Raw genomic sequence first — 25,546 nt, 5'->3', positions numbered from 1 at the left:
ACGCCTAGAAAGAGATGTTGTTGTCTTGCCAATATACTGGGTTTTTTGGAGCTTACAGTCCCCAAGAGGGCATTTGAAGGCATAGACGACGTTAGTCTCTTTTAAAGCGTTCTGTTTTGTGTCTGGAGAGTTTCTCATGAGTAGCCTACTCATGAGAAACTCTCCAGACACAAAACAGAACGCTTTAAAAGAGACTAACGTCGTCTATGCCTTCCACCCAAGGTGGAAGATAGCATTTCCACCATAGTACAGTTTTGCAAAGTGCGAGAGAAAATTAGTATCCAAGCAGCAGACTCCAAAAATAATGCGACTCTGCCTACTGCACTAATTACCATCCAAAATAAGAGGGCCAAGGTCCATAACCGTGGGTTGTTTGACCAAGGGTCCCAGAGAACATGTCACTAAAAAGTTGGCAGATGAACTACAATTAAGGCCTGTAGCCCAGACGACAATCAACATCTCAGGGTTTCTAACAGATACAGGACCTCAAGTCTACCAAATTGGCAGATAATATTAAGTCTGATCACCTCACCGACTTCGGTATCCTTGTAGGTACAAACAACTACCATCGATTCATCGGTAGCCCTACTAAATATCAGGGCATAACCATGCTAAATTCTGCAGGAGGCAAATTATTCTCAGGCCCAGTATTAAGCCTGAGGAGACCTATACCTGCAGATAAACAATACCAGTAGAAATCTAAATTTGTCAGCTGATTATATATCTCCAGAAGCATTATACTAAGGAGATTACAGCTGACTATAGCAACAGAGATTGATGTTAATATCATCATTTAAAGCTGAAGATGAGTTCATGAGGCCTCAGTGGCAAATCAGTGAACAGTAGCCTAAACAGCTACAAGTCACTGCGACCAATGTCACTGAACCCACTGCAGTCTCAGAACCATACTTGACTTTAATGATGGATATTCAATCCTCTGAATAAACTAAATTAAAACTCAATAAATCTGACAACTGAATTTGATACATATATTATTTAATCAAGATGAATTCCATGGGCCTCAGTGTTTATATATCAGTAACCAGTTACCTGAACAAGCTTCAAGTTATATCTAATGTCACTGATCTCACTGCAGTCCCTGATTCATACTTGATTGTGGTACTTGATCACATTCAGTATTCTAGGTTAAATAATATGTATTTGGGCTATAATTTTAGCCTTTCAAGAGTTAACAGGGAAATGAAATCACATTAGACTTCTAACCCCTGCAACTCGAGTACGAGACATCCATCCTGTGCGAACAGACGCACAAATGTGTGATTACTAACAACTAACATCTAATTAATCTAATAATTCGAAGGAGAAATATTGGTATTCATCTGTTCTAAATAGGACTTCGACCCGTGAACAGCCCCCCGGGAATTATGTCGGAAAACCCGCCACCATTTACTAATATTACATGCAATATGCAGATAATATTGCTGCTGTTGTATACACAAGTTAATGCATAGAAAATGTAGCTTGTAGGGGAATTTTCCGTCAATAGAAAATGGGATATTATTGCCACATAGTACTATAAATTCACCAGCTATTCTGTTGGGAATTATTCTTAAATACAGTAGTCTTTGGACTTATTACATCATAAAAACATCTCATGTGAGTTAATTATCAGTATCAAAATAAAGTAAATGTGACCCTTCTATCAGTTACTGACATCTGAACAAGGAGAGCCAGGCGTGAGTAGTGAGAAGGTCAGCCATTGTTAAGACCAGAGTCGTTGGAGCAAATTCCGCTTCTATAATTCTCTTGGACGAAGTGTTATGGAGATCAAATTAGTGCTCTACCATCATCAACATGCTGTCAACAACCACAAGGGAAGTGTCTTTCCGAAATCTTATCTAAGTCATTATTGGCCAGTAATGTTATGTTAGATAGTATTATTTCGGGTTAGAACACGAACGATCGACTTAACACAGGTAATTAAGCCTTGGTCTCTTTCTAATAATATACAGTGTTCTCTGATATAGCTGTCATATATTAGGATTCCGGCTTTACAGCTAGTGCCCTTTGACAGGAACAAGAAGAGGAAGCAAGAATTAATCTAGGTACATCAGTTACTTGGGTGATGGAAGCTAGCCTCTCACGAGGATAATTTGGTGTCTACATCCCAGTTATACCTGGTGGACTAAGCCTACCATACAATAAGATAAGGCACCCCAACTTTATGTACTTATATATGTAGTTTAATATTGTAGTTTGATTGGCTGCATATATATAAATTTAATATAAAACCCCCTTAATGTGTAAGGATCGATTTGTGAGAATAATTGCAGAAATACAGTCCGCTAAACATCATACAAATTGCTATCGAAATATATAAATTAATGTAAAATAAATTCCATATAAATTCATTTAAATTAAATAAATATAAATCTCACAGGTCGGTTCCCATAATAGTTGCTTAACTCACGATCACTTAATGGAGCGCCGCCCAGCTCCTTATTGTCTGCATTGCGTTGTCCCTCTTACTGTCCTGCATATCCTTGTTGAATGTCCTGACTTCCAGGACGAGCGACGGTCTTGCTTTCCGAACGCCCTTCGCAGTCACTTGTCCCTCAATAGGATTCTTGGTGAATCGGATACTTTTGATATCGTTCGCCTTATGCGTTTCTGTTTTCGTATTGGCATCCTTGGTGATATTTAGCGCCCTCTGCTACATAGCCTTCCCGGTTTGGTGCCTACTTTTGATAATTACCTACTTACTTACTACTAACACCAGGGGAACACCACATCTACTATTAACACCAGCGGAGCACCACCACCACTACTAACACCAGTGGAGCACCACCAACACTAATAATACCAGTGGAGCCCCACCTCTACTACTAACACCAGCGGAGCCCCACCTCTACTACTAACACCATTGGAGCACCACCAACACTAATAATACCAGCGGAGCCCCACCTCTACTACTATCACCAGGGGAGCCCCACCTCTACTACTAACACCATTGGAGCACCACCAACACTAATAATACCAGCGGAGCCCCACCTCTACTACTATCACCAGGGGAGCCCCACCTCTACTACTATCACCAGGGGAGCCCCACCTCTACTACTAACACCAGGGGAACACCACCTCTACTACTAACACCAGGGGAGCCCCACCTCTACTACTAACACCAGGGGAGCCCCACCTCTACTACTAACACCAGGGGAGCCCCGCCTCTACTACTAACACCAGGAGAGCCCCACCTCTACTACTAACACCAGGAGAGCCCCACCTCTACTACTAACACCAGGGGAACACCACCTCTACTACTAACACCAGGGGAGCCCCACCTCTACTACTATCACCAGGGGAGCCCCACCTCTACTACTAACACCAGGAGAGCCCCACCTCTACTACTAACACCAGGGGAGCCCCACCTCTACTACTATCACCAAGGGGAACACCACCTCTACTACTAATACCAGGGGAGCCCCACCTCTACTACTATCACCAGGGGAACACCACCTCTACTACTAACACCAGGGGAGCCCCACCTCTACTACTATCACCAGGGGAACACCACCTCTACTACTAACACCAGGGGAGCCCCACCTCTACTACTATCACCAGGGAAACACCACCTCTACTACTAACACCAGGGGAACACCACCTCTACTACTAACACCAGGGGAACACCACCTCTACTACTAACACCAGGAGAGCCCCACCTCTACTACTAACACCAGGGGAGCCCCACCTCTACTACTAACACCAGGGGAGCCCCACCTCTACTACTAACACCAGGGGAGCCCCACCTCTACTACTAACACCAGGAGAGCCCCACCTCTACTACTAACACCAGGGGAGCCCCACCTCTACTACTAACACCAGGGGAGCCCCACCTCTACTACTAACACCAGGAGAGCCCCACCTCTACTACTAACACCAGGAGAGCCCCACCTCTACTACTAACACCAGGGGAGCCCCACCTCTACTACTAACACCAGGGGAGCCCCACCTCTACTACTAACACCAGGGGAGCCCCACCTCTACTACTAACACCAGGGGAGTCGCACCTCTACTACTATCACCAGGGGAGCCCCACCTCTACTACTAACACCAGGGGAGCCCCACCTCTACTACTAACACCAGGGGAGCCCCACCTCTACTACTAATACCAGGGGAGCCGCACCTCTACTACTAACACCAGGGGAGCCGCACCTCTACTACTAACACCAGGGGAGCCCCACCTCTACTACTAACACCAGGGGAGCCGCACCTCTACTACTAACACCAGGGGAGCCCCACCTCTACTACTAACACCAGGGGAGCCGCACCTCTACTACTAACACCAGGGGAGCCCCACCTCTACTACTAACACCAGGGGAGCCGCACCTCTACTACTAACACCAGGGGAGCCGCACCTCTACTACTAACACCAGGGGATCCCCACCTCTACTACTAACACCAGGGGAGCCGCACCTCTACTACTAACACCAGGGGAGCACCACCAACTCTAATAATACCAGCGGAGCACCACCACCACTACTAACACAAGAAGAGCACCAACTCTATTACTAACACCAGCGGAGCACCACCTCTACTACTAACACTAGTGGAGCACCACCTCTACTACAATCATCAGCGGAGCACTACCATCACTTCTAACACCAGTGGAGGACCACCTGGTTGATGGGGTTCTGGGAGTTCTTCTACTCCCCAAGCCCGGCCCGAGGCCAGGCTCGACTTGTGAGAGTTTGGTTCACCAGGCTGTTGATTGGAGTGGCCTGCAGGCCAACATACCCACCACAGCCCCGCTGATCCGGATTATTTTTTAGAAAACAGTCTAGTTTTCTCTTGAAGATTTCCACGATTGTTCCAGCAATATTTCTTATTGTCTTTGGGAGGACGTTGAACAACTGCAGACCTCTGATGTTTATACAGTGTTCTCTAATTGTGTCTATAGCACCTTTACTGTTTACTCTTTACTGTTTACTTTACTTTACTTTACTTTACTTTACTTTACTTTACTTTACTCTTTACTGTTTACTCTTTACTGTTTCTCTCCTGTATTTTCTTTCCATATCGTTCACTCCAGTACGTTGCTATTTTACTGTGTAGATTTGGGACCAGGCCCTCCAGTATTTTCCATGTGTATATTATTTGGTATCTCTCTCGTCTCCTTTCTAGTAAGTACATTAGGAGAGCTTTGAGATGATCTCAATAATTTAAGTGCTTTATCTCGTCTATTCGTGCCGTATATGTTCTCTGTATTCCTTTTATTTCAGCAATCTCTCCAGCTCTGACGGGGGAAGTGAGTACTGAGGAGTACTCGAGACGGGACAACACAAGTGACTTGAAGAGCACTACCATTGTGATGGGATTCCTGGATTTGAAAGTTCTCGTAATCCATCCTATCATTTTTCTGGCTGATGCAATATTTGCTTGGTTATGCACCCTAAACGTTTGATCGTCGGACATCATTATTCCCAAATCCTTGACATGCTGTTTTCCTACTATGGGCAGATTCGATTGTGTTTTGTACCCTGTAATATGTTTCAGATCCTCATTTTTGCCGTACCTGAGTACCTGAAATTTATTACAGTTAAACATCATGTTTTTTCTGCTGCCCAATAGAAAACTTTGTTGATATCTGCTTGTAGTTTTTCAGTGTCCTCAGCAGAGGTAATTTTCATGCTGATTTTTGTGTCATCTGTAAAGGATGACACGAAGCTGTGACATGTATTTTTGTCTATATCTGATATGAGAATAAGGAACAATAGTGTTGCATGAACTGTACCTTGAGGTACAGAGCATTTAACTGCGCTTGGACTCGATTTGATTTGATTGACTGTTACTCTTTGTGTTCTGTTCGACAGGAAATTGAGTTTCCAGCGTCCAACTTTACCAGTTATTCCCATTGCCGTCATTTTGTGTGCTATCACTCCATGGTCACATTTGTCGAACGCCTTTTCAAAGTCTGTGTATACTACATCTGCATTTTGTTTTTCTACTAGAGCTTCTGTGATTTTGTCATAGTGGTTGAGTAACTGTGACAGACAGGATCTTCCCGCTCTAAATCCATGTTGTCTTGGGTTGTGTAGCTCATTATTTTCCATAAAACTAGAAATTTGATTCCTAATCACTCTTTCAAACACATTTATTATGTGTGATGTGAGTGCAACTGGTCTATAATATTTTGCCAAGCTCTTACTACCCCCCCCCCTTGTGCAGAGGAGCTATATCTGCAGATTTACGTGCAGCTGGTATCTCCCTTGTATCTAGGCTCTTTCTCCATATTTCGCTGAATGCTCGCGCTACTGGTACTTTACATTTCTTTATGAATATTGAATTCCATGAGTCAGGCCCAGGAGCTCGGTGTATGGGCATATTGTCAATTTCTCTTTCAAAGTCTTCCGAGTTCGTGTTAATATCCGTTATATTATCTGCAGCTTGAATGTCATTCATAAAGAAGCTGTCTGGGTCATCAACTTTCATGTTGTTTATTGGTGTGCTAAACATAGCCTCATACTGGCTTCTTAGAATTTCACTAATCTCTTTGTTGTCCTCTGTGTACGTACCTTCATTTGTAATTAACGGTCTAATACTGGTCGAGGTTTTTGATTTTGATTTTGTGTATGTGAATAAATATTTTGGATTTTTCCTTATCAGTATAGCTTTCTATCCCAATTCCATTTCCTCAGACTCATATGATCGCTTTAACGTTTGTTATATTTCTTCGAGCTCCCTGTTTAGGTTTATTTTCCATTCTTGTGATAGTTGTGTTTGCTTAAGCATTTCCGTTATTTTTTCTTCTGTACAGTCGTCTGCGTTCTCTTTCTAGAGTGGTCCTCTTTCTGACCCTCCTCACAGGCACGTGCTTCAAGCAGACCTTGTGTGCTTCAGCTGTCAGTTGAGCTATTCCCTGTGTGGTATTTTTGTAGCTTAAGACCGTCTCCTATTGAATAGTTGCCAGGTCTACATTTATTTTTTCCCAGTCGATCCTCTTATTGTTGAAATTGAATTTATTTAATATTCCTTCTCGCTTGTTGGGTCTCTTGGACCTACTACCGTCATTTATACTAGTTTGCACTTCAATGATCTTATGGTCTGAGAATGTAGTATCTGAGATTGTAATGTCTCTGATTAGTTCATCATTGTTTGTAAATAAGAAGTCTAGTATGTTTTCGTTCCTAGTTGGTTCTGTAATCTGTTGATTGAGCGATAATTTCTCACAGAATCTCAAAAGTTCTCTGACCTGAGGTTGGTTATTTCCTGGGTCATTCCCTGCTATGATATTTGTGTTTGCCATTCTCCATCTTAGACTCGGTAAATTGAAATCGCCAAGGAAGATAATATCTGGAGCTGGGTTTGCTAGATTATCTAGGATGTTCTCTATTTTGTGCATCTGCTCTGTGAATTCCTCAACCGTTGTATCTAGCGGTTTATAGATTAGAATAATAATTAGGTTTAGTTTTTCTACCTTAATTCCAAATACCTCTACCACTTTATTAGTTGAGTTTAGTCCTCACCCTGGTATGCACAGGTCCTTTAGTGAGGACCTGTGCATACCAGGTCCTCTTTAATATACAGACCTACTCCTCCATTTGACCAAGTTTCTCTATCACATCTATATAAAATATAATTTGGAATCCAAATTTCACTATCCATGTAATCTTTTTTATGAGTTTCCGTAAATGCCCCAAATATTGAGTTTGACTCTAGTAGAAGGCCAATTATGAACTTAACTTTATTTCTTGACTTTGTCTTTAGGCCTTGTATGTTTGCAAATATGAATGATTGTCCATATTGAGTGTCACTTCTGGAAGGTTTTGGTAGTTCTCCCTCCTCTCCACCCTGACGCAAGGTGTGTTGTCCAGATAGGCATATAAAAAACACTCGCGTATTCGAATGGAACGTTGTGTCAAAATTTCAAAGCAATTGGTGAAGAACTTTCGGGGATTTCAGAGTATGTTGCTCGTACGTCCAACAGATAGTACTGATTTAAAAAAAAAAAAACATGGTTTTCCTGTCACAGGTGAAACATGTATATAGTAGGTATATAAAAACACATGCCTTTGTGAATGCTACATTGTGTCAAAATTTCAAAGCAATCGGTAAAGAGGATTCGAAGATTTCCCTCACATGAAAAACACAGTTTTTCAAAAAAACTTGTTTTTTCCCCGTCACAGCATTGACATTTATATAGTATGTAAATAAAAACCCGCTCGGATGCGAATGGAACGTTGTGTGAAAATTTCATAGCAATCGGTGAAGAACTTTTGGAGGTTAGCAATTTTGAACAAACGAACATTTACAATTTTATATATATAGACTGGCTGTACCCGGCCACACGTTGCGTTGCTGTGGCTCAGCAACGCATGTGCTTTGGTGAGCCACAGCAACCTTCTCCTGTCTCCCAGTAATCCCCACCATCTGCCCTCCTCGGTCCCCTCATCCTAGCAACCATTCCCCACTCCCCCGTTCCCTTGTCCTCCCCATCATCCCCCCCCTATCCTGTCCTTTTGTCCTCCCCGCCCTCTCCCTCTCCCCCATCGCCTCGTCCTCCCTACCATTATCCATTCCCCTGTCCCCTCGACCCCACCATCCCCAACTCCGCCAACCCCTCATTCTCCCCACCATCCCCTCATCCTCGCCCACCATTCCCCACTCCCTTGTCTGATGCATTCCCAAATGATCAGATTTTCCCATAATAAAATTGGGAACATCAAATGGTCTAATGTTCCCATCACTGAAAAATAATAAAAAAAAACAGTTAAAAAAGAAATGAAAAAAAATAAAAAATAAAAAAATAAACCATACTCTCAAAATGAACAATATGGTTAGCAACACAGGTCAATTCCAATGCAATTTCACACAAAATAATTAAATCAAAATGAAAATAATTAAGAATTTATGAAAATTTAATTTGTCAATACAACTGGAAATATTGAAATCATATCATGCTTAGTATAGTGTGTGATGTTCTTATGTGCAACAGATGGCGCTGTTACTTAGAATTATTTTTTTTTACCTTTCACAGGTGTGGCATCTATACCTATAATTACAAAATGAACGGTATGGCAAACAACACAGCTCAATTCCAATGCAATATCACATAAAATAATTAAATCAGAATGAAAATAAATCGAAATCTATGAAAATTCAATTTATCAATGCAATTGGAAACATTTAAATGCAACCGTAACATATTTAGTATAGCGTGTGTTGCTAAATGTGGAACAGATGGTGCTGTTTTTGCCAAAAAAAGCATGATTTTACCCTGTCACAGGTGAGGCATCTACATAGTAGTTATATAAATTACACGCGCATATTCAAATGGAACATTGTGTCAAAATTTTAAAGCAATCAGTGACGAACTTTCAGAGATTACAGCGTGTGTTGCTCTCGATGTGGCAGAAAAAAATATTGAAAAAAATATAAATACAGGAAAACTTGGCTTATTAGGCAAATCAGGCCTTGAAAAGAAGGCCAAGCACGACATTCTGGCTACTAGGTACAACATATATATATATATATATATATGTATATATATATTATATATATATATATATATATATATATATATATATATATATATATATATATATATATATATATATATATACATATATATATATATATATATATATATATATATATATATATATATATATATATATATATACATATATATATATATGTTGTACCTAGTAGCCAGAACGTCGTACTCGGCCTGCTATGCAAGGCCCGATTTGCCTAATAAGCCAAGTTTTCCTGAATAAATATATTTTCTCAAATTTTTTTCTTATGAAATGATAAAGCTACCCATTTCATCATGTATGAGGTCAAATTTTTTTTATTGGAGTTAAAATTAACGTAGATATATGATCGAACCTAACCAACCCTACCTAACCTAACCTAACCTATCTTTATTGGTTAGGTTAGGTTAGGTAGCCAAAAAAGTTAGGTTAGGTAGTCGAAAAACAATTAATTCATGAAAACTTGGCTTATTAGGCAAATCGGGCCTTGCATAGTAGGCTGAGATATATATATATGTATGTCGTACCTAGTAGCCAGAACGTACTTCTCAGCCTACTATGCAAGGCCCGATTTGCCTAATAAGCCAAGTTTTCATGAATTAATTGTTTTTCGACTACCCAACCTATCTAACCTAACCTAACCTAACTTTTACTGCTACCTAACCTAACCTATAAAGATAGGTTAGGTTAGGTTAGGTAGGGTTGGTTAGGTTCGGTCATATATCTACGTTAATTTTAACTCCAATAAAAAAAAATTGACCTCATACATAATGAAATGGGTAGCTTTATCATTTCATAAGAAAAAATTAGAGAAAATATATTATTTCAGGAAAACTTGGCTTATTAGGCAAATCGGGCCTTGCATAGTAGGCCGAGAAGTGCGTTCTGGCTATTAGGTACGACATATATATATGTATATATATATATATATATATATATATATATATATATATATATATATATATATATATATATATATATATATATACATACGCTGTGTATATATACACATATATATATGTATATATATATATATATATATATATATATATATATATATATATATATATATATATATATATATATATATATATATATATATATATATATATGTCGTACCTAGTAGCCAGAACTCACTTCTCAGCCTACTATGCAAGGCCCGATTTGCCTAATAAGCCAAGTTTTCATGAATTAATGTTTTTTCGTCTACCTAACCTACCTAACCTAACCTAACCTAGCTTTTTTTGGCTACCTAACCTAACCTTACCTATATATATAGGTTAGGTTAGGTTAGGTAGGGTTGGTTAGGTTCGGTCATATATCTACGTTAATTTTAACTCCAATAAAAAAAAATTGACCTCATACATAGTGAAAAGGGTAGCTTTATCATTTCATAAGAAAAAAATTATAGTAAATAAATTAATTCAGGAAAACTTGGCTTATTAGGCAAATCGGGCCTTGAATAGTAGGCTGATAAGTGAGTTCTGGCTACTAGGTACGACATATATATATATATATATATATATATATATATATATATATATATATATATATATATATATATGTCGTACCTAGTAGCCAGAACTCACTTCTCAGCCTACTATTCAAGGCCCGATTTGCCTAATAAGCCTAGTTTTCCTGAATTAATATATTTACTATAATTTTTTTCTTATGAAATGATAAAGCAACCCTTTTCTCTATGTATGAGGTCAATTTTTTTTTATTGGAGTTAAAATTAACGTAGATATATGACCGAACCTAACCAACCCTACCTAACCTAACCTAACCTATATTTATAGGTAAGGTTAGGTTAGGTAGCCAAAAAAAGCTAGGTTAGGTTAGGTTAGGTAGGTTAGGTAGACGAAAAAACATTAATTCATGAAAACTTGGCTTATTAGGCAAATCGGGCCTTGAATAGTAGGCTGAGAAGTGCGTTCTGGCTATTAGGTACGACATATATATATATATATACGCTGTGTATATATACATATAAATATATATATATATATATATATATATATATATATATATATATATATATATATATATATATATATATATATATATATGTCGTACTTAGTAGCCAGAACGCACTTCTCAGCCTACTATGCAAGGCCCGATTTGCTTAATAAGCCAAGTTTTCATGAATTAATGTTTTTTCGACTACCTAACCTACCTAACCTAACCTAACCTAACTTTTTCAGCTACCTAACCTAACCTAACCTATAAAGATAGATTAGGTTAGGTTAGGTAAGGTTGGTTAGGTTCGATAATATATGTACGTTAATTTTAACTCAAATAAAAAAAATTGACCTCATACATAGTGAAATGGGTAGCTTTATCATTTCATAAGAAAAAAAATTGAGAAAATATATTAATTCAGGAAAACTTGGTTTATTAGGCAAATCGGGCCTTGCATAGTAGGCTGAGAAGTGCGTTCTGGCTACTAGGTACGACATATATATATATATATATATATATATATATATATATATATATATATATATATATATATATATATATATATATATATATATAACTGAAAACTCACACCCCAGTTCGAGTATGGACTCGAACCCATACTCCCAGAAGCAACGCAACTGGTATGTACAAGACGCCTTAATCCACTTGACCATCACGACCGGACAAAATGAGGTGATAGCCGAGGCTATTTGAACCACCCCACCGCCGGCACTGCGGTGGGGTGGTTCAAATAGCCTCGGCTATCACCTCATTTTGTCCGGTCGTGATGGTCAAGTGGATTAAGGCGTCTTGTACATACCAGTTGCGTTGCTTCTGGGAGTATGGGTTCGAGTCACTTCTGGGGTGTGAGTTTTCAGTTGCATATTGTTCTGGGGACCATTCAGGCTTGTTCGCATATATATATATATATATATATATGTCGTACCTAATAGCCAGAACGCACTTCTCAGCCTACTATTCAAGGCCCGATTTGCCTAATAAGCCAAGTTTTCATGAATTAATGTTTTTTCGTCTACCTAACCTACCTAACCTAACCTAACCTAGCTTTTTTTGGCTACCTAACCTAACCTTACCTATAAATATAGGTTAGGTTAGGTTAGGTAGGGTTGGTTAGGTTCGGTCATATATCTACGTTAATTTTAACTCCAATAAAAACAATTGACCTCATACATAGAGAAAAGGGTTGCTTTATCATTTCATAAGAAAAAAATTATAGTAAATATATTAATTCAGGAAAACTTGGCTTATTAGGCAAATCGGGCCTTGAATAGTAGGCTGAGAAGTGAGTTCTGGCTACTAGGTACGACATATATATATATATATATATATATATATATATATATATATATATATATATATATATATATATATATATATATATATATATATATATGTCGTACCTAATAGCCAGAACGCACTTCTCAGCCTACTATTCAAGGCCCGATTTGCCTAATAAGCCAAGTTTTCATGAATTAATGTTTTTTCGTCTACCTAACCTACCTAACCTAACCTAACCTAGCTTTTTTTGGCTACCTAACCTAACCTTACCTATAAATATAGGTTAGGTTAGGTTAGGTAGGGTTGGTTAGGTTCAGTCATATATCTACGTTAATTTTAACTCCAATAAAAAAAAATTGACCTCTTACATAATGAAATGGGTTGCTTTATCATTTCATAAGAAAAAAATTAGAGAAAATATATTAATTCAGGAAAACTCGGCTTATTAGGCAAATCGGGCCTTGCATTGTAGGCTGAAAAGTGAGTTCTGGCTACTAGGTACGACATATATATATATATATATATATATATATATATATATATATATATATATATATATATATATATATATATATATATATATATATATATATATATATACTACTTCTTCCTAGTCCCATTTATTACCATAGTCTAGTTGTACTATATTGAACAACCTAGCACCATTAATGAATGGTACAGACCCTACTTTGGACGTAATTGATATAAACTCGAGTTGAGTTGTGTATATAATAATGTACTTATAATCATTGCACCTTTGAGTGATTAATTAGTGTCTATACCATCCTAGGGTGATAATTGAGGAGCTGACCTGAAGGTACTTCCAGTGACACCGGTTTATCACTCAAATCATTAGTGTGCATGATTATACATATATATGTATATCTCTCGATGACCTACAGTGGAAACAAGCCTCTCTTCCCGTAAGACTTGGGGGCCTCGGAGTTCGAACAGCAACGCAAATCGCTGTTCCAGCCTTCCTGTCCTCCTTATCAGCATCCGACGACCTTGTGAAGGAAATTCTACCTGCCCACTTACATCAGCTGGCAGGTGTACATGATCCCAATTTTACACGCTGTGCCACAGAGTGGACCTCTCGTGCGGGCCAATCACCTCAACCACCATCCCCAAAAGCCCACAAGCAATCCAGCTGGGATGGCCCCATTGTAGACCAAGTTGCTGCAGAGTGCCTGGGTGCTGCAACAACACAACACGACATTGCTCGCCTCACAGCAGTAGCAGCACCACATGCAGGGGATTTCTTGTTAGCAACCCCAATGTCGCAACTGGCACGCGTCTCACACCACACGCCCTCCGAATTGCTGTGGCCCTCCGCCTTGCTGCCCCAATCCACACCAGATATAGGTGTATTTGCGGCGAGGTGGTGGCTGACAGGTACGGCCACCATGGCCTACTCTGCCAAAGCACAGGGGGATGGCACTCGAGGCACAATGAAGTTAACGACATCATCAAGAGGAGCCTCACCACAGCTGGATGCCCAGCTGAAAGAGAGCCCCGTTACCTAACGCCCCGTAACTCTGATGCTCTTATTGGTCGCCCGGATGGTATCACAGTGAACCCCTGGAAGAATGGCAAGCAGATGGTATGGGACTACACGTGCGTATCAACCCTGGCTAACACCTACATTAACCTCAGTGTTGCACAACCAGGTGGCGCTGCCACCCACAGGGAAGCAGCCAAATCCCGTAAGTATAGTGAACTGGATCACCACTACAATTTTGTCCCCATTGCTTCTGAGACACTCGGCGCCTGGGGTAAAAGTGCTACCAGTTTTTTGAAGGAACTGGGTTCTAGGCTCATTGAAACAACAAGGGACCCAAGAGCTGCAAGCTTTCTTTTCCAGCGCCTCAGTGTGGCGATACAGAGGGGAAATGCGCACTGCATCCAGGGTTCCTGCCCGCCATCTGAGGAGCTGGAGGAACTCGACAACCTATGATAACCATCTTTGTAACCCATATGTAACTCCTCTTTTGTAACAAAGTTCAAATAAAGGAAATATATATGTGTACATACAAAAGAATGGGGGTGGTAGGAGAAGATAATATTAGTGTTCAGTGAGAAACCACAAGGTCTCCTCTGAATACTTTTTATTTTCTTCTCCGAGGCTATGGGTCCCCACATTGGCACCAGAGGTGGTACCCTCACAAACATTAAAATATATATATATATATATATATATATATATATATATATATATATATATATATATATATATATATATATGTCGTACCTAGTAGCCAGAACTCACTTCTCAGCCTACTATTCAAGGCCAGATTTGCCTAGTAAGCCAAGTTTTCCTGAATTAATATATTTACTATAATTTTTTTCTTATGAAATGATAAAGCAACCCTTTTCTCTATGTATGAGGTCAATTTTATTTTATTGGAGTTAAAATTAACGTAGATATATGACCGAACCTAACCAACCCTACCTAACCTAACCTAACCTATATTTATAGGTAAGGTTAGGTTAGGTAGCCAAAAAATGCTAGGTTAGGTTAGGTTACGTAGGTTAGGTAGACGAAAAAACATTAATTCATGAAAACTTGGCTTATTAGGCAAATCGGGCCTTGAATAGTAGGCTGAGAAGTGCGTTCTGGCTATTAGGTACGACATATATATATATATATATATATATATATATATATATATATATATATGTCGTACCTAGTAGCCAGAACGCACTTCTCAGCCTACTATGCAAGGCCCGATTTGCCTAATAAGCCAAGTTTTCATGAATTAATGTTTTTTCGACTACCTAACCTACCTAACCTAACCTAACCTAACGTTTTCGGCTACCTTACCTAACCTAACCTATAGAGATAGGTTAGGTTAGGTTAGGTAGGGTTGGTTAGGTTCGGTCATATATCTACATTAATTTTAACTCAAATAAAAAAAAATTGACCTCAAACATCATGAAATGGGTAGCTTTATCATTTTATAAGAAAAAAATTATATTAATTCAGGAAAACTTGGATTATTAGGCAAATCGGGCTTTGCATAGTAGGCTGAGAAGTGCGTTCTGGCTACTAGTTACGATATATATATATATATATATATATATATATATATATATATATATATATATATATATATATATATATATATATATATATATATATGTATATATATATATATATATATATATATATATATATATATATATATATATATATATATATATATATATATATATATATATATGTCGTACCTAGTAGCCAGAACGCACTTTTTGGCCTACTATACAAGGCCTGATTTGCCTAATAAGCCAAGTTTTCCTGAATTAAAATATTTTCTCTAATTTTTTTCTTATGAAATGATAAAGCTACCAATTTCATTATGTATGAGGTCAATTTTTTTTTATTGGAGTTAAAATTAACGTAGATATATGACCAAACCTAACCAACCCTACCTAACCTAACCTAACCTATCTTTATAGGTTAGGTTAGGTTAGGTAGCCGAAAAAGTTAGGTTAGGTTAGGTTAGGTAGGTTAGGTTGTCGAAAAATAATTAATTCATGAAAACTTGGCTTATTAGACAAATCGGGCCTTGCATAGTAGGCTGAGAAGTGCGTTCTGGCTACTAGGTACGACATATATATATATATATATATATATATATATATATATATATATATATATATATATATATATATATATATATATATATATATATATATATATATATATATATATATATATATATATATATATATATAACTGAAAACTCACACCCCAGAAGTGACTCGAACCCATACTGCCAGGAGCAACGCAACTGGTATGTACAGGGATGCCTTAATCCGCTTGACCATCACGACCGGACAAAAGGAAGTGATAGCCTAAGCTATTTGAACCACTTCCCCGCCGGCACTCGGATAGTAATCTTGGGCATAGCATTTTATCAAATCACCTCAATCTTTGGGGCAACACGTGAGGAACACAAATGCAAACAAGCCTAAATGGTCCCCAGGACTATATACAACTGAAAACTCACACCCCAGAAGTGACTCGAACCCATACTGCCAGGAGCAACGCAACTGGTATGTACAGGGACGCCTTAATCCGCTTGACCATCACGACCGGACAAAAGGAAGTGATAGCCTAAGCTATTTATAAGCTATAGCCTAAGCTATATGCCCAAGATTACTATCCGAGTGCCGGCGGGGAAGTGGTTCAAATAGCTTAGGCTATCACTTCCTTTTGTCCGGTCGTGATGGTCAAGCGGATTAAGGCGTCCCTGTACATACCAGTTGCGTTGCTCCTGGCAGTATGGGTTCGAGTCACTTCTGGGGTGTGAGTTTTCAGTTGTATATAGTCCTGGGGACCATTCAGGCTTGTTTGCATATATATATATATATATATATATATATATATATATATATATATATATATATATAAATATATATATATATATATATATATATATATATATATCTATATATATATATATATATATATATATATATATATATATATATATTTCTATATATATATATATATATATATATATATATATATATATATATATATATATATATATATATATATATATATATATATATATATAACTGAAAACTCACACCCCAGAAGTGACTCGAACCCATACTCCCACAACTGGTATGTACAGGGACGCCTTAATCCGCTTGACCATCACGACCGGACATAAGGAAGTGATAGCCGAGGCTATATGAACCACTTCCCCGCCGGCACTCGGATGGTAATCTTGGGCATAGCATTTTATCAAATCACCTCATTCTTTGGGGCACACGTGAGGAACACAAATGCAAACAAGCCTGAATGGTCCCCAGGACTATATACAACTGAAAACTCACACCCCAGAAGTGACTCGAACCCATACTCCCACAACTGGTATGTACAGGGACGCCTTAATCCGCTTGACCATCACGACCGGACATAAGGAAGTGATAGCCGAGGCTATATGAACCACTTCCCCGCCGGCACTCGGATGGTAATCTTGGGCATAGCATTTTATCAAATCACCTCATTCTTTGGGGCACACGTGAGGAACACAAATGCAAACAAGCCTGAATGGTCCCCAGGACTATATACAACTGAAAACTCACACCCCAGAAGTGACTCGAACCCATATTCCCACAACTGGTATGTACAGGGACGCCTTAATCCGCTTGACCATCACGACCGGACATAAGGAAGTGATAGCCGAGGCTATATGAACCACTTCCCCGCCGGCACTCGGATGGTAATCTTGGGCATAGCATTTTATCAAATCACCTCATTCTTTGGGGCACACGTGAGGAACACAAATGCAAACAAGCCTGAATGGTCCCCAGGACTATATACAACTGAAAACTCACACCCCAGAAGTGACTCGAACCCATACTCCCACAACTGGTATGTACAGGGACGCCTTAATCCGCTTGACCATCACGACCGGACATAAGGAAGTGATAGCCGAGGCTATATGAACCACTTCCCCGCCGGCACTCGGATGGTAATCTTGGGCATAGCATTTTATCAAATCACCTCATTCTTTGGGGCACACGTGAGGAACACAAATGCAAACAAGCCTGAATGGTCCCCAGGACTATATACAACTGAAAACTCACACCCCAGAAGTGACTCGAACCCATACTCCCACAACTGGTATGTACAGGGACGCCTTAATCCGCTTGACCATCACGACCGGACATAAGGAAGTGATAGCCGAGGCTATATGAACCACTTCCCCGCCGGCACTCGGATGGTAATCTTGGGCATAGCATTTTATCAAATCACCTCATTCTTTGGGGCACACGTGAGGAACACAAATGCAAACAAGCCTGAATGGTCCCCAGGACTATATACAACTGAAAACTCACACCCCAGAAGTGACTCGAACCCATACTCCCACAACTGGTATGTACAGGGACGCCTTAATCCGCTTGACCATATGGGATGGTATGGGTTCGAGTCACTTCTGGGGTGTGAGTTTTCAGTTGTATATAGTCCTGGGGACCATTCAGGCTTGTTTGCATTTGTGTTCCTCACGTGTGCCCCAAAGAATGAGGTGATTTGATAAAATGCTATGCCCAAGATTACCATCCGAGTGCCGGCGGGGAAGTGGTTCATATAGCCTCGGCTATCACTTCCTTATGTCCGGTCGTGATGGTCAAGCGGATTAAGGCGTCCCTGTACATACCAGTTGTGGGAGTATGGGTTCGAGTCACTTCTGGGGTGTGAGTTTTCAGTTGTATATAGTCCTGGGGACCATTCAGGCTTGTTTGCATTTGTGTTCCTCACGTGTGCCCCAAAGAATGAGGTGATTTGATAAAATGCTATGCCCAAGATTACCATCCGAGTGCCGGCGGGGAAGTGGTTCATATAGCCTCGGCTATCACTTCCTTATGTCCGGTCGTGATGGTCAAGCGGATTAAGGCGTCCCTGTACATACCAGTTGTGGGAGTATGGGTTCGAGTCACTTCTGGGGTGTGAGTTTTCAGTTGTATATAGTCCTGGGGACCATTCAGGCTTGTTTGCATATATATATATATATATATATATATATATATATATATATATATATATATATATATATATATATATATATATATATGTTGAGCATCACTCAACCTTGGCCAGGATGGACCTCCCAACAACGCCTCCCTTCAGTACATGTTGCACCCAACCACCACCACACAAGCGATGAAAGATGGGGGAGGGTGGGGCAGGGGGGGGGGAGTTGGTTCAGCGAATGAGGTGGGTTAGTGGTTGGTAGAGTGAGGGTAGTGGGGTGGTTGTTGGCGGAGCAAAGGTGCGGGATGGTGGGGTGGTTGTTGGTGGAGCGAGGGTGGAGGATGGTGGGGTGGTTGTTGGTGGAGCGAGGGTGGGGGATGGTGGGGTGGTTGTTGGTGGAGCGAGGGTGGAGGATGGTGGGGTGGTTGTTGGTGGAGCGAGGGTGGGGGATGGTGAGGTGGTTGTTGGTGGAGCGAGGGTGGGGAATGGTGGGTGGTTGTTGGTGGAGCAAGGGTGGGGGATGGTGGGTGGTTGTTGGTGGAGCGAGGGTGGGGGATGGTGGGTGGTTGTTGGTGGAGCGAGGGTGGAGGATGGTGGGGTGGTTGTTGGTGGAGCGAGGGTGGGGAATGGTGGGGTGGTTGTTGATGGAGCGAAGTGGCGGATGATGGTTGAACGTTGATGAGGTGGGGGATTATGGCTAGAAGTTGATGAGGCGAGGTTGGAGGATGCTTGGATGGTGGTTAAATAGTGGGAAGAACAGTGTCAAAGTACTCCAAATAGGGACTGGCTAGAACAGGGGAGAGATGGGAACCTATAGCGACACCGAAAGTTTGAGGGAAGTTTTTTTCCATTGAAACAGGAGTCAACACAAAGTCTGATGAGTTAGTAGAGAGCGAGAGAAGCCCTCCGTCGCTTACTAGCTAATTAAAGAGAAAACATCATAAATGGGAACATTAGTAAATAATGTTTTCTAATGTTTCAATGGAAACATATGAAAACAATCTTTACTAATGTTTCTCTGAAAACAATAATAAACAATGTTTACTGGGAAACATTAGGCAGTCCCTTCATAACTGAACTTAAAAAATCTCACTAATATCCTTCGTTCTCTTGATGTAATTCTCACTCTTCAACAAACTAACACACTTCGTAGTAATCTGGTTCACACGGCTCATGCCTACAATGTTGCTGGTTTCTACTCTATTTCCTGTTCATGTTGTCCTGTCCAATACTTTGGTGAAACTGGCCGTACACTAAATAACAGACTTAAGGGGCGATGATGCAAGAGAGGTGGACGCCATCTTGACTGGATAGGGAGGTGTATCGCTGCCGACCGTTCCTGCTATTTGAGGGGTTTTCTCCGGCCGTACAGTCAGATAAGCCTATCCTTGTATATAACCAGGGTTGCAAGATTGGGTAGAGTAATATTACAGAAGTTGGAGAGGTTTTATAAGAGTCCAGGTTTCCTAGAGGCTAAAATATATGTCATTGGATGATAGCGGTGGTGGCTGGTGCACGGTACCAGGTATGGGACAGTGAGCCGTGGGGTGGTCAGAGCCACTTGAGGTTATAATACATAGTGATCTTATGTTGCGAGGAAAATGCCTTGTTGAATGTATTCCTGTGTGACTTATACGTATAAATTTGTGACTTGTGTACTAGGCTGTTCTCCTTACTCCCTAGACAACATTTTAAGGACCACCACCACCAAATTCTCACTAGCTCTCTATGACAACAAAATCGTGTCACTAGTGATAACATTAGTAAGACACAGGCCCGTGATACAATTGGTAGCCTGTCCGGGAGCACCTGACATAATGAGCAGCCTGATCGAAATCCTAATAAAAGTGGATAGCCTGTAGGTGTAATCTGACATAAAAATTGTGTCTTATTTTTTCACTTTAACTTGTGTAGAAACTTATAATATTTTTAATATTGGTATAATATGAATATGTACTTTATTACTTATTTATGTACATTTTATTAATCTTTATGAAAAGTGTTTTAAGAAATTTTTGTGCGTGTTCTCGAGTGCAAAAAATTTACCAGTTGACAGGGCAGTCAAGTAAACTAAGCACTGTCCTTATCAGTTTTCAAAAATTCTCAGCCTAAAAAGAGAAAGGTGGTGCAGAATTATAAATTTGTGTTGGAGTCTACTATATCTTATCACACTAAAAATGGATTTGGTAGCACAACAAATTGTCGACAATCCTAGTGTTGAGGGTTTGAAAGCGGCAAAAAAGTCTATCCTAGTGGCTGTTGGCAAGCACTCTGGACTATTATTGCACATGGGAATGGTGAAGACGGAACTGCTAAAAGAAATAATGATACACTGGGTAGATGAGCAAATTCTCCCACAGGAAATATTAGAGCAGTCCCCGTTCACCAGTGGTGCAAATGTTGTAACTACAGGAAAGGTAGAGACTCAGTTGCAGTGGCAGGCAGAATTGGAACTAAAGAAGTTGCAGTTTGAGGCAGAGCAAGCTCAGAAGAGGATAGAGGCAGAGCAAGCTCAGAAGAGGCTAGAGGCAGAGCAAGCTCAGAAGAGGCTAGAGGCAGAGCAAGCTCAGAAGAGGATAGAGGCAGAGCAAGCTCAGAAGAGGCTAGAGGCAGAGCAAGCTCAGAAGAGGCTAGAGGCAGAGCAAGCTCAGAAGAGGCTAGAGGCAGAGCAAGCTCAGAAGAGGCTAGAGGCAGAGCAAGCTCAAGAACAAGCTATGAAGAGGTTAGAAGTAGAGCAAGCTCAGAAAAAATTAGAGTACAGTTTAGGCTAGCAGAATTGGGAATTAGATAAGAAAATACCGGTGTTGACGATTTAGGAACACCTGGGCAGTTAAAGATTAACAAAAATGTCAAGTTTCCTCTATTCTGTGAGACTGACCCAGACCAATTCTTCATACATTTTGAAAAGTTGGCACGGAGTATGGAATGGCCTGAAACACAATGGGTATCTCTTCTTCAAGGTCAGTTGGTGGGAAAGGCACAGAAGATATTTGCAGCTATGCCTTTGAGTAACAGTTTTGACTATGATAAGTTAAAAGCAGCCATCCTTACTGCTTATCAACTTGTTCCTGAGGCCTATAGGCAAAAGTTTAGACAACTGAGACGAAACCCAAGTCAAACCTTGGTAGAATTTGCACAAGAGAAATATCACATGTTTAATAAATGGTTAGATACAGAAAAAATTAGGGACCTGGACTCTCTTAAAAATTTACTCCTAGTAGAAGAATTTTTATCTTGCATACCTTCTAATGTGGCTTTGTATTTGGCAGAGAAATCTATGAGTTGGCTAAATTAGCAGATGAATATGAGTTGATGCATAAAGTAACTTTTAAAAATAAAATTCAATCAAATAGACAAGGATCTGGTCGAGCAGTAAACTCCTCAGTCAGATTTGGGTCCCACATGTACCCAACAGCAGGTCAAGGAAACACTTTTTCAAAGGTGCCAGGTGGTAAAGAGAGTAATGTGAAACCCAAATATGATCACACTAGTAATAAGCCTCACCCAGAGTTGAAACAGTGTTCCTACTGCCATAGGAAGGGTCATGTTGTTAAGAGTTGTTGGTTTCTTCACCCAGAAAAGAGGCCTATGGCATTCAGTGTGTGATGGGAGGAAAACCAAATGTGTAACAAAAATAATGATGAAAAAAGCACTTGCTATAAATCATTTTGGAGAGTTTATATCAAATGGAAAATTACAGTGTGCAAATGGTTTGTGGCATGATGTTAAAATTTTGAGGGATACAGAAGCATCCCAATCTTTATTATTAGAGAGTGTGTTACAATATATACAGTCTACAGAGACTGGGGAGGTAATGATTATACAGGGAATCACAGGAGATTTCCAGATTGTACACTTGAGTAAGTAAACCTCGAGTGTGATTTTATTAAAGGCAAAAGTTTAGTAGGTGTTAGTCCTAAATTACCAGTTGCTGGCGTTGATCTAATTGTGGGGAATGATCTTGCTGGTAATCAAGTTAAAAGAGATGACTACCCAATAATGCTAACTAAGCCAGAGGTGATTAGGGCATGGACAGATCCTGAGGACAAGGTAATGTACCCAGTATGTGCCGTGACCCAGTCAAAATCAGAGTCTCAAATATCACAAACTCCCAATAATGTAAGTCAGGAGACAAAATTAGAGGTTAACAAATCAAATAGTGAAGTGGATCTTTGTGACACTTTTATGGCCAAGTTGGAAGAAGCAGATGGGAACAGGATGGGGAGCACCTCCACCAAACCACCTAGGAAAAGGGGTAGGGGAGAGTGTAGTCCAGTTACCACATCTTGCTCTTCAGACTTTAGATCAAAATCAAATTTTATTCATCAGCAAAGAACTGATCCTACGTTGACTGACTTGCATAATAAGGCAGTAACTGAACTAGAAGCAGAATCGGAGGTCATGACTTATTACTACACTAAAGAGGTGTTGATGCGGAAGTGGAGACCTAGGAGCTCACCTGTGTCACTCACTTGGGAGGTAGTTAATCAAGTAGTCCTACCGAGGGGTTATATAGAAAAAGTGCTAAGTGTAGCCCATGATTCACCAATAGGCGGTCATCAGGGTATTGCAAAAACATATAATAAAATAAGCAAGTACTTTACCTGGCCTGGATTAAAGAAAGACGTCATCTAGTATTGTAATGAATGTCCAGTATGTATAAAAACTGGCAAACCAAACCAGGGAGTATCAAAAGCCCATTTACAGCCAATTGTGGTAGCCGAGGAACCCTTTACCCATATTATTGTTGATGTAGTAGGCCCATTACCTAGAACCAAGAGTGGTAATATGTCTATCATCACCATGATGTGTCAGACTACACGCTTTCCTGAGGCATTCCCTGTGAGAAATGCTACAACGAAAGTGGTAGTAAGGCACATAATGAAATTTGTACTATTTTTGGTTTACCAAAAGTAATACAGACATATAATGGGGCTAATTTCACTTCCAAAGGTTTTCAGCAGTTGTGTGGGGAGTTTGGCATCCTCCATAAGACATCCACTACTTACATCCTGAGAGCCAAGGTGCTTTGGAAAGGATGCACCAAACCCTTAAGCAAATGCTGAGAACCAGTTGCATGGAAACTGGCAGAGACTGGGATGATGGTCCTCCACTGATGCTCATGGCACTGAGGGATACTTATCAGGAGTACCTGGGGTGTTCACCCAACTCATTAGTTTTTGGCCATGAGGTGAGAAATCCACTAACCATCTTAAGAGATAAGGTGGTCGGAAATCCAAAGAGTGTTGTACAGTTAAACTATATTCATGACTTACAAGATAAGTTAAATAAAAACAGGGCTAAAGCCTTAATTCATCTTAAAGAAGCTCAAGGAAAAATGAAGGCACAGTACGATAAAAAGACAGAGCAACGACATTTTGAGGCAGGTGATAAAGTGGTGGTACTAATGGCACGACAGGGACCAGCATTGTTGCATAGGTTCCAAGGTCCCAATACAGTGATAAAGAAACTCAGTCCCACCAATTATGTAATCCAAACACCTGATCTCAAGAGAAAGGAAATAGTAGTGCATGTGAATAGGATGAAACTAACACAGAAGGGAAGTACCAATACCAACCAGGTGCTTAGTGTAGCCAATGTTCCTGGAAATCCCTGCCAGTGTGTTGCTTGAGACCCCTGCCAGCTTGTTGCTGGAGACCCCTCCCTGCCAGCGTGTTGCTGGAGACCCCTCCCTGCCAGTGTGTTGCTGGAGATTCCAGCCAGTGTATTGCTGGAGAACCATGCAAGTGATTTGCTGGAGAACCCTGCCAGTGTGTTGCTGGGGACACCTGCGAATGTTGCTGAAGACCCCTGACAGTGTCTTGCTGGAGATCCCTACCAGAGTGTTGCTGGAGACCTCTGCCAGTGTGTTGCTGGAGACCTCGGTCAGTGTGTTGCTAGAGATCCCTGTCAGCGTGTTGCTGGAGACCCCTGCCAGTGTGTTGCTAGAGACCCTGCCAGTATGTTACTGGAGACCCCTGCCAGTGTGTTGCTGGAGATCCCTTCCAGCGTGTTGCTGGAGACCCTGCCAGCGTGTTGCTGGGGATCCCTGCCAGTGTCTTGCTGGAGATCCTGTCAGCGTGTTGCTCGAGATCCCTGCCAGTGTGTTGCTGGAGACCTCGTCAGTGTGTTGCTGGAGACCTCTGCCAGCGTGTTCCTGGAGACCCCTGCCAGTGTGTTGCTGGAGATCCCTTCCAGCGTGTTGCTGGAGACCCTGCCAGCGTGTTGCTGGAGACCCCTGCCAGCGTGTTGATGGAGACCTCTGCCAGTGAGTAGATTATTTGGTGACAGATAGAGC

General features: G+C 40.5%; 1 protein-coding gene across 1 annotated transcript; it reads left to right on the top strand.

Moving 5' to 3' along the window:
• The first annotated feature begins 24,286 nt into the window (after window positions 1-24,286).
• On the top strand, window positions 24,287-24,880 carry LOC138351556 (uncharacterized). The gene has a single exon (XM_069303349.1). The coding sequence runs from the start codon at window positions 24,287-24,289 to the stop codon at window positions 24,878-24,880; it is 594 nt and encodes a 197-aa protein (XP_069159450.1).
• The last annotated feature ends 666 nt before the right edge of the window (window positions 24,881-25,546 follow it).

Source organism: Procambarus clarkii, chromosome 50, assembly GCF_040958095.1.
Source record: "Procambarus clarkii isolate CNS0578487 chromosome 50, FALCON_Pclarkii_2.0, whole genome shotgun sequence".
NCBI classification, from domain to species: domain Eukaryota; kingdom Metazoa; phylum Arthropoda; class Malacostraca; order Decapoda; family Cambaridae; genus Procambarus; species Procambarus clarkii.
The sequence above is the reverse complement of the archived record's forward strand: the minus strand, read 5'-3'. Positions and strand labels throughout refer to the sequence as shown.

What these genes read in the sequence shown, in the direction of transcription:
- LOC138351556 (XM_069303349.1), top strand. Translation starts at nt 24,287, where the DNA reads ATGCACCAAACCCTTAAGCAAATGCTGAGAACCAGTTGCATGGAAACT.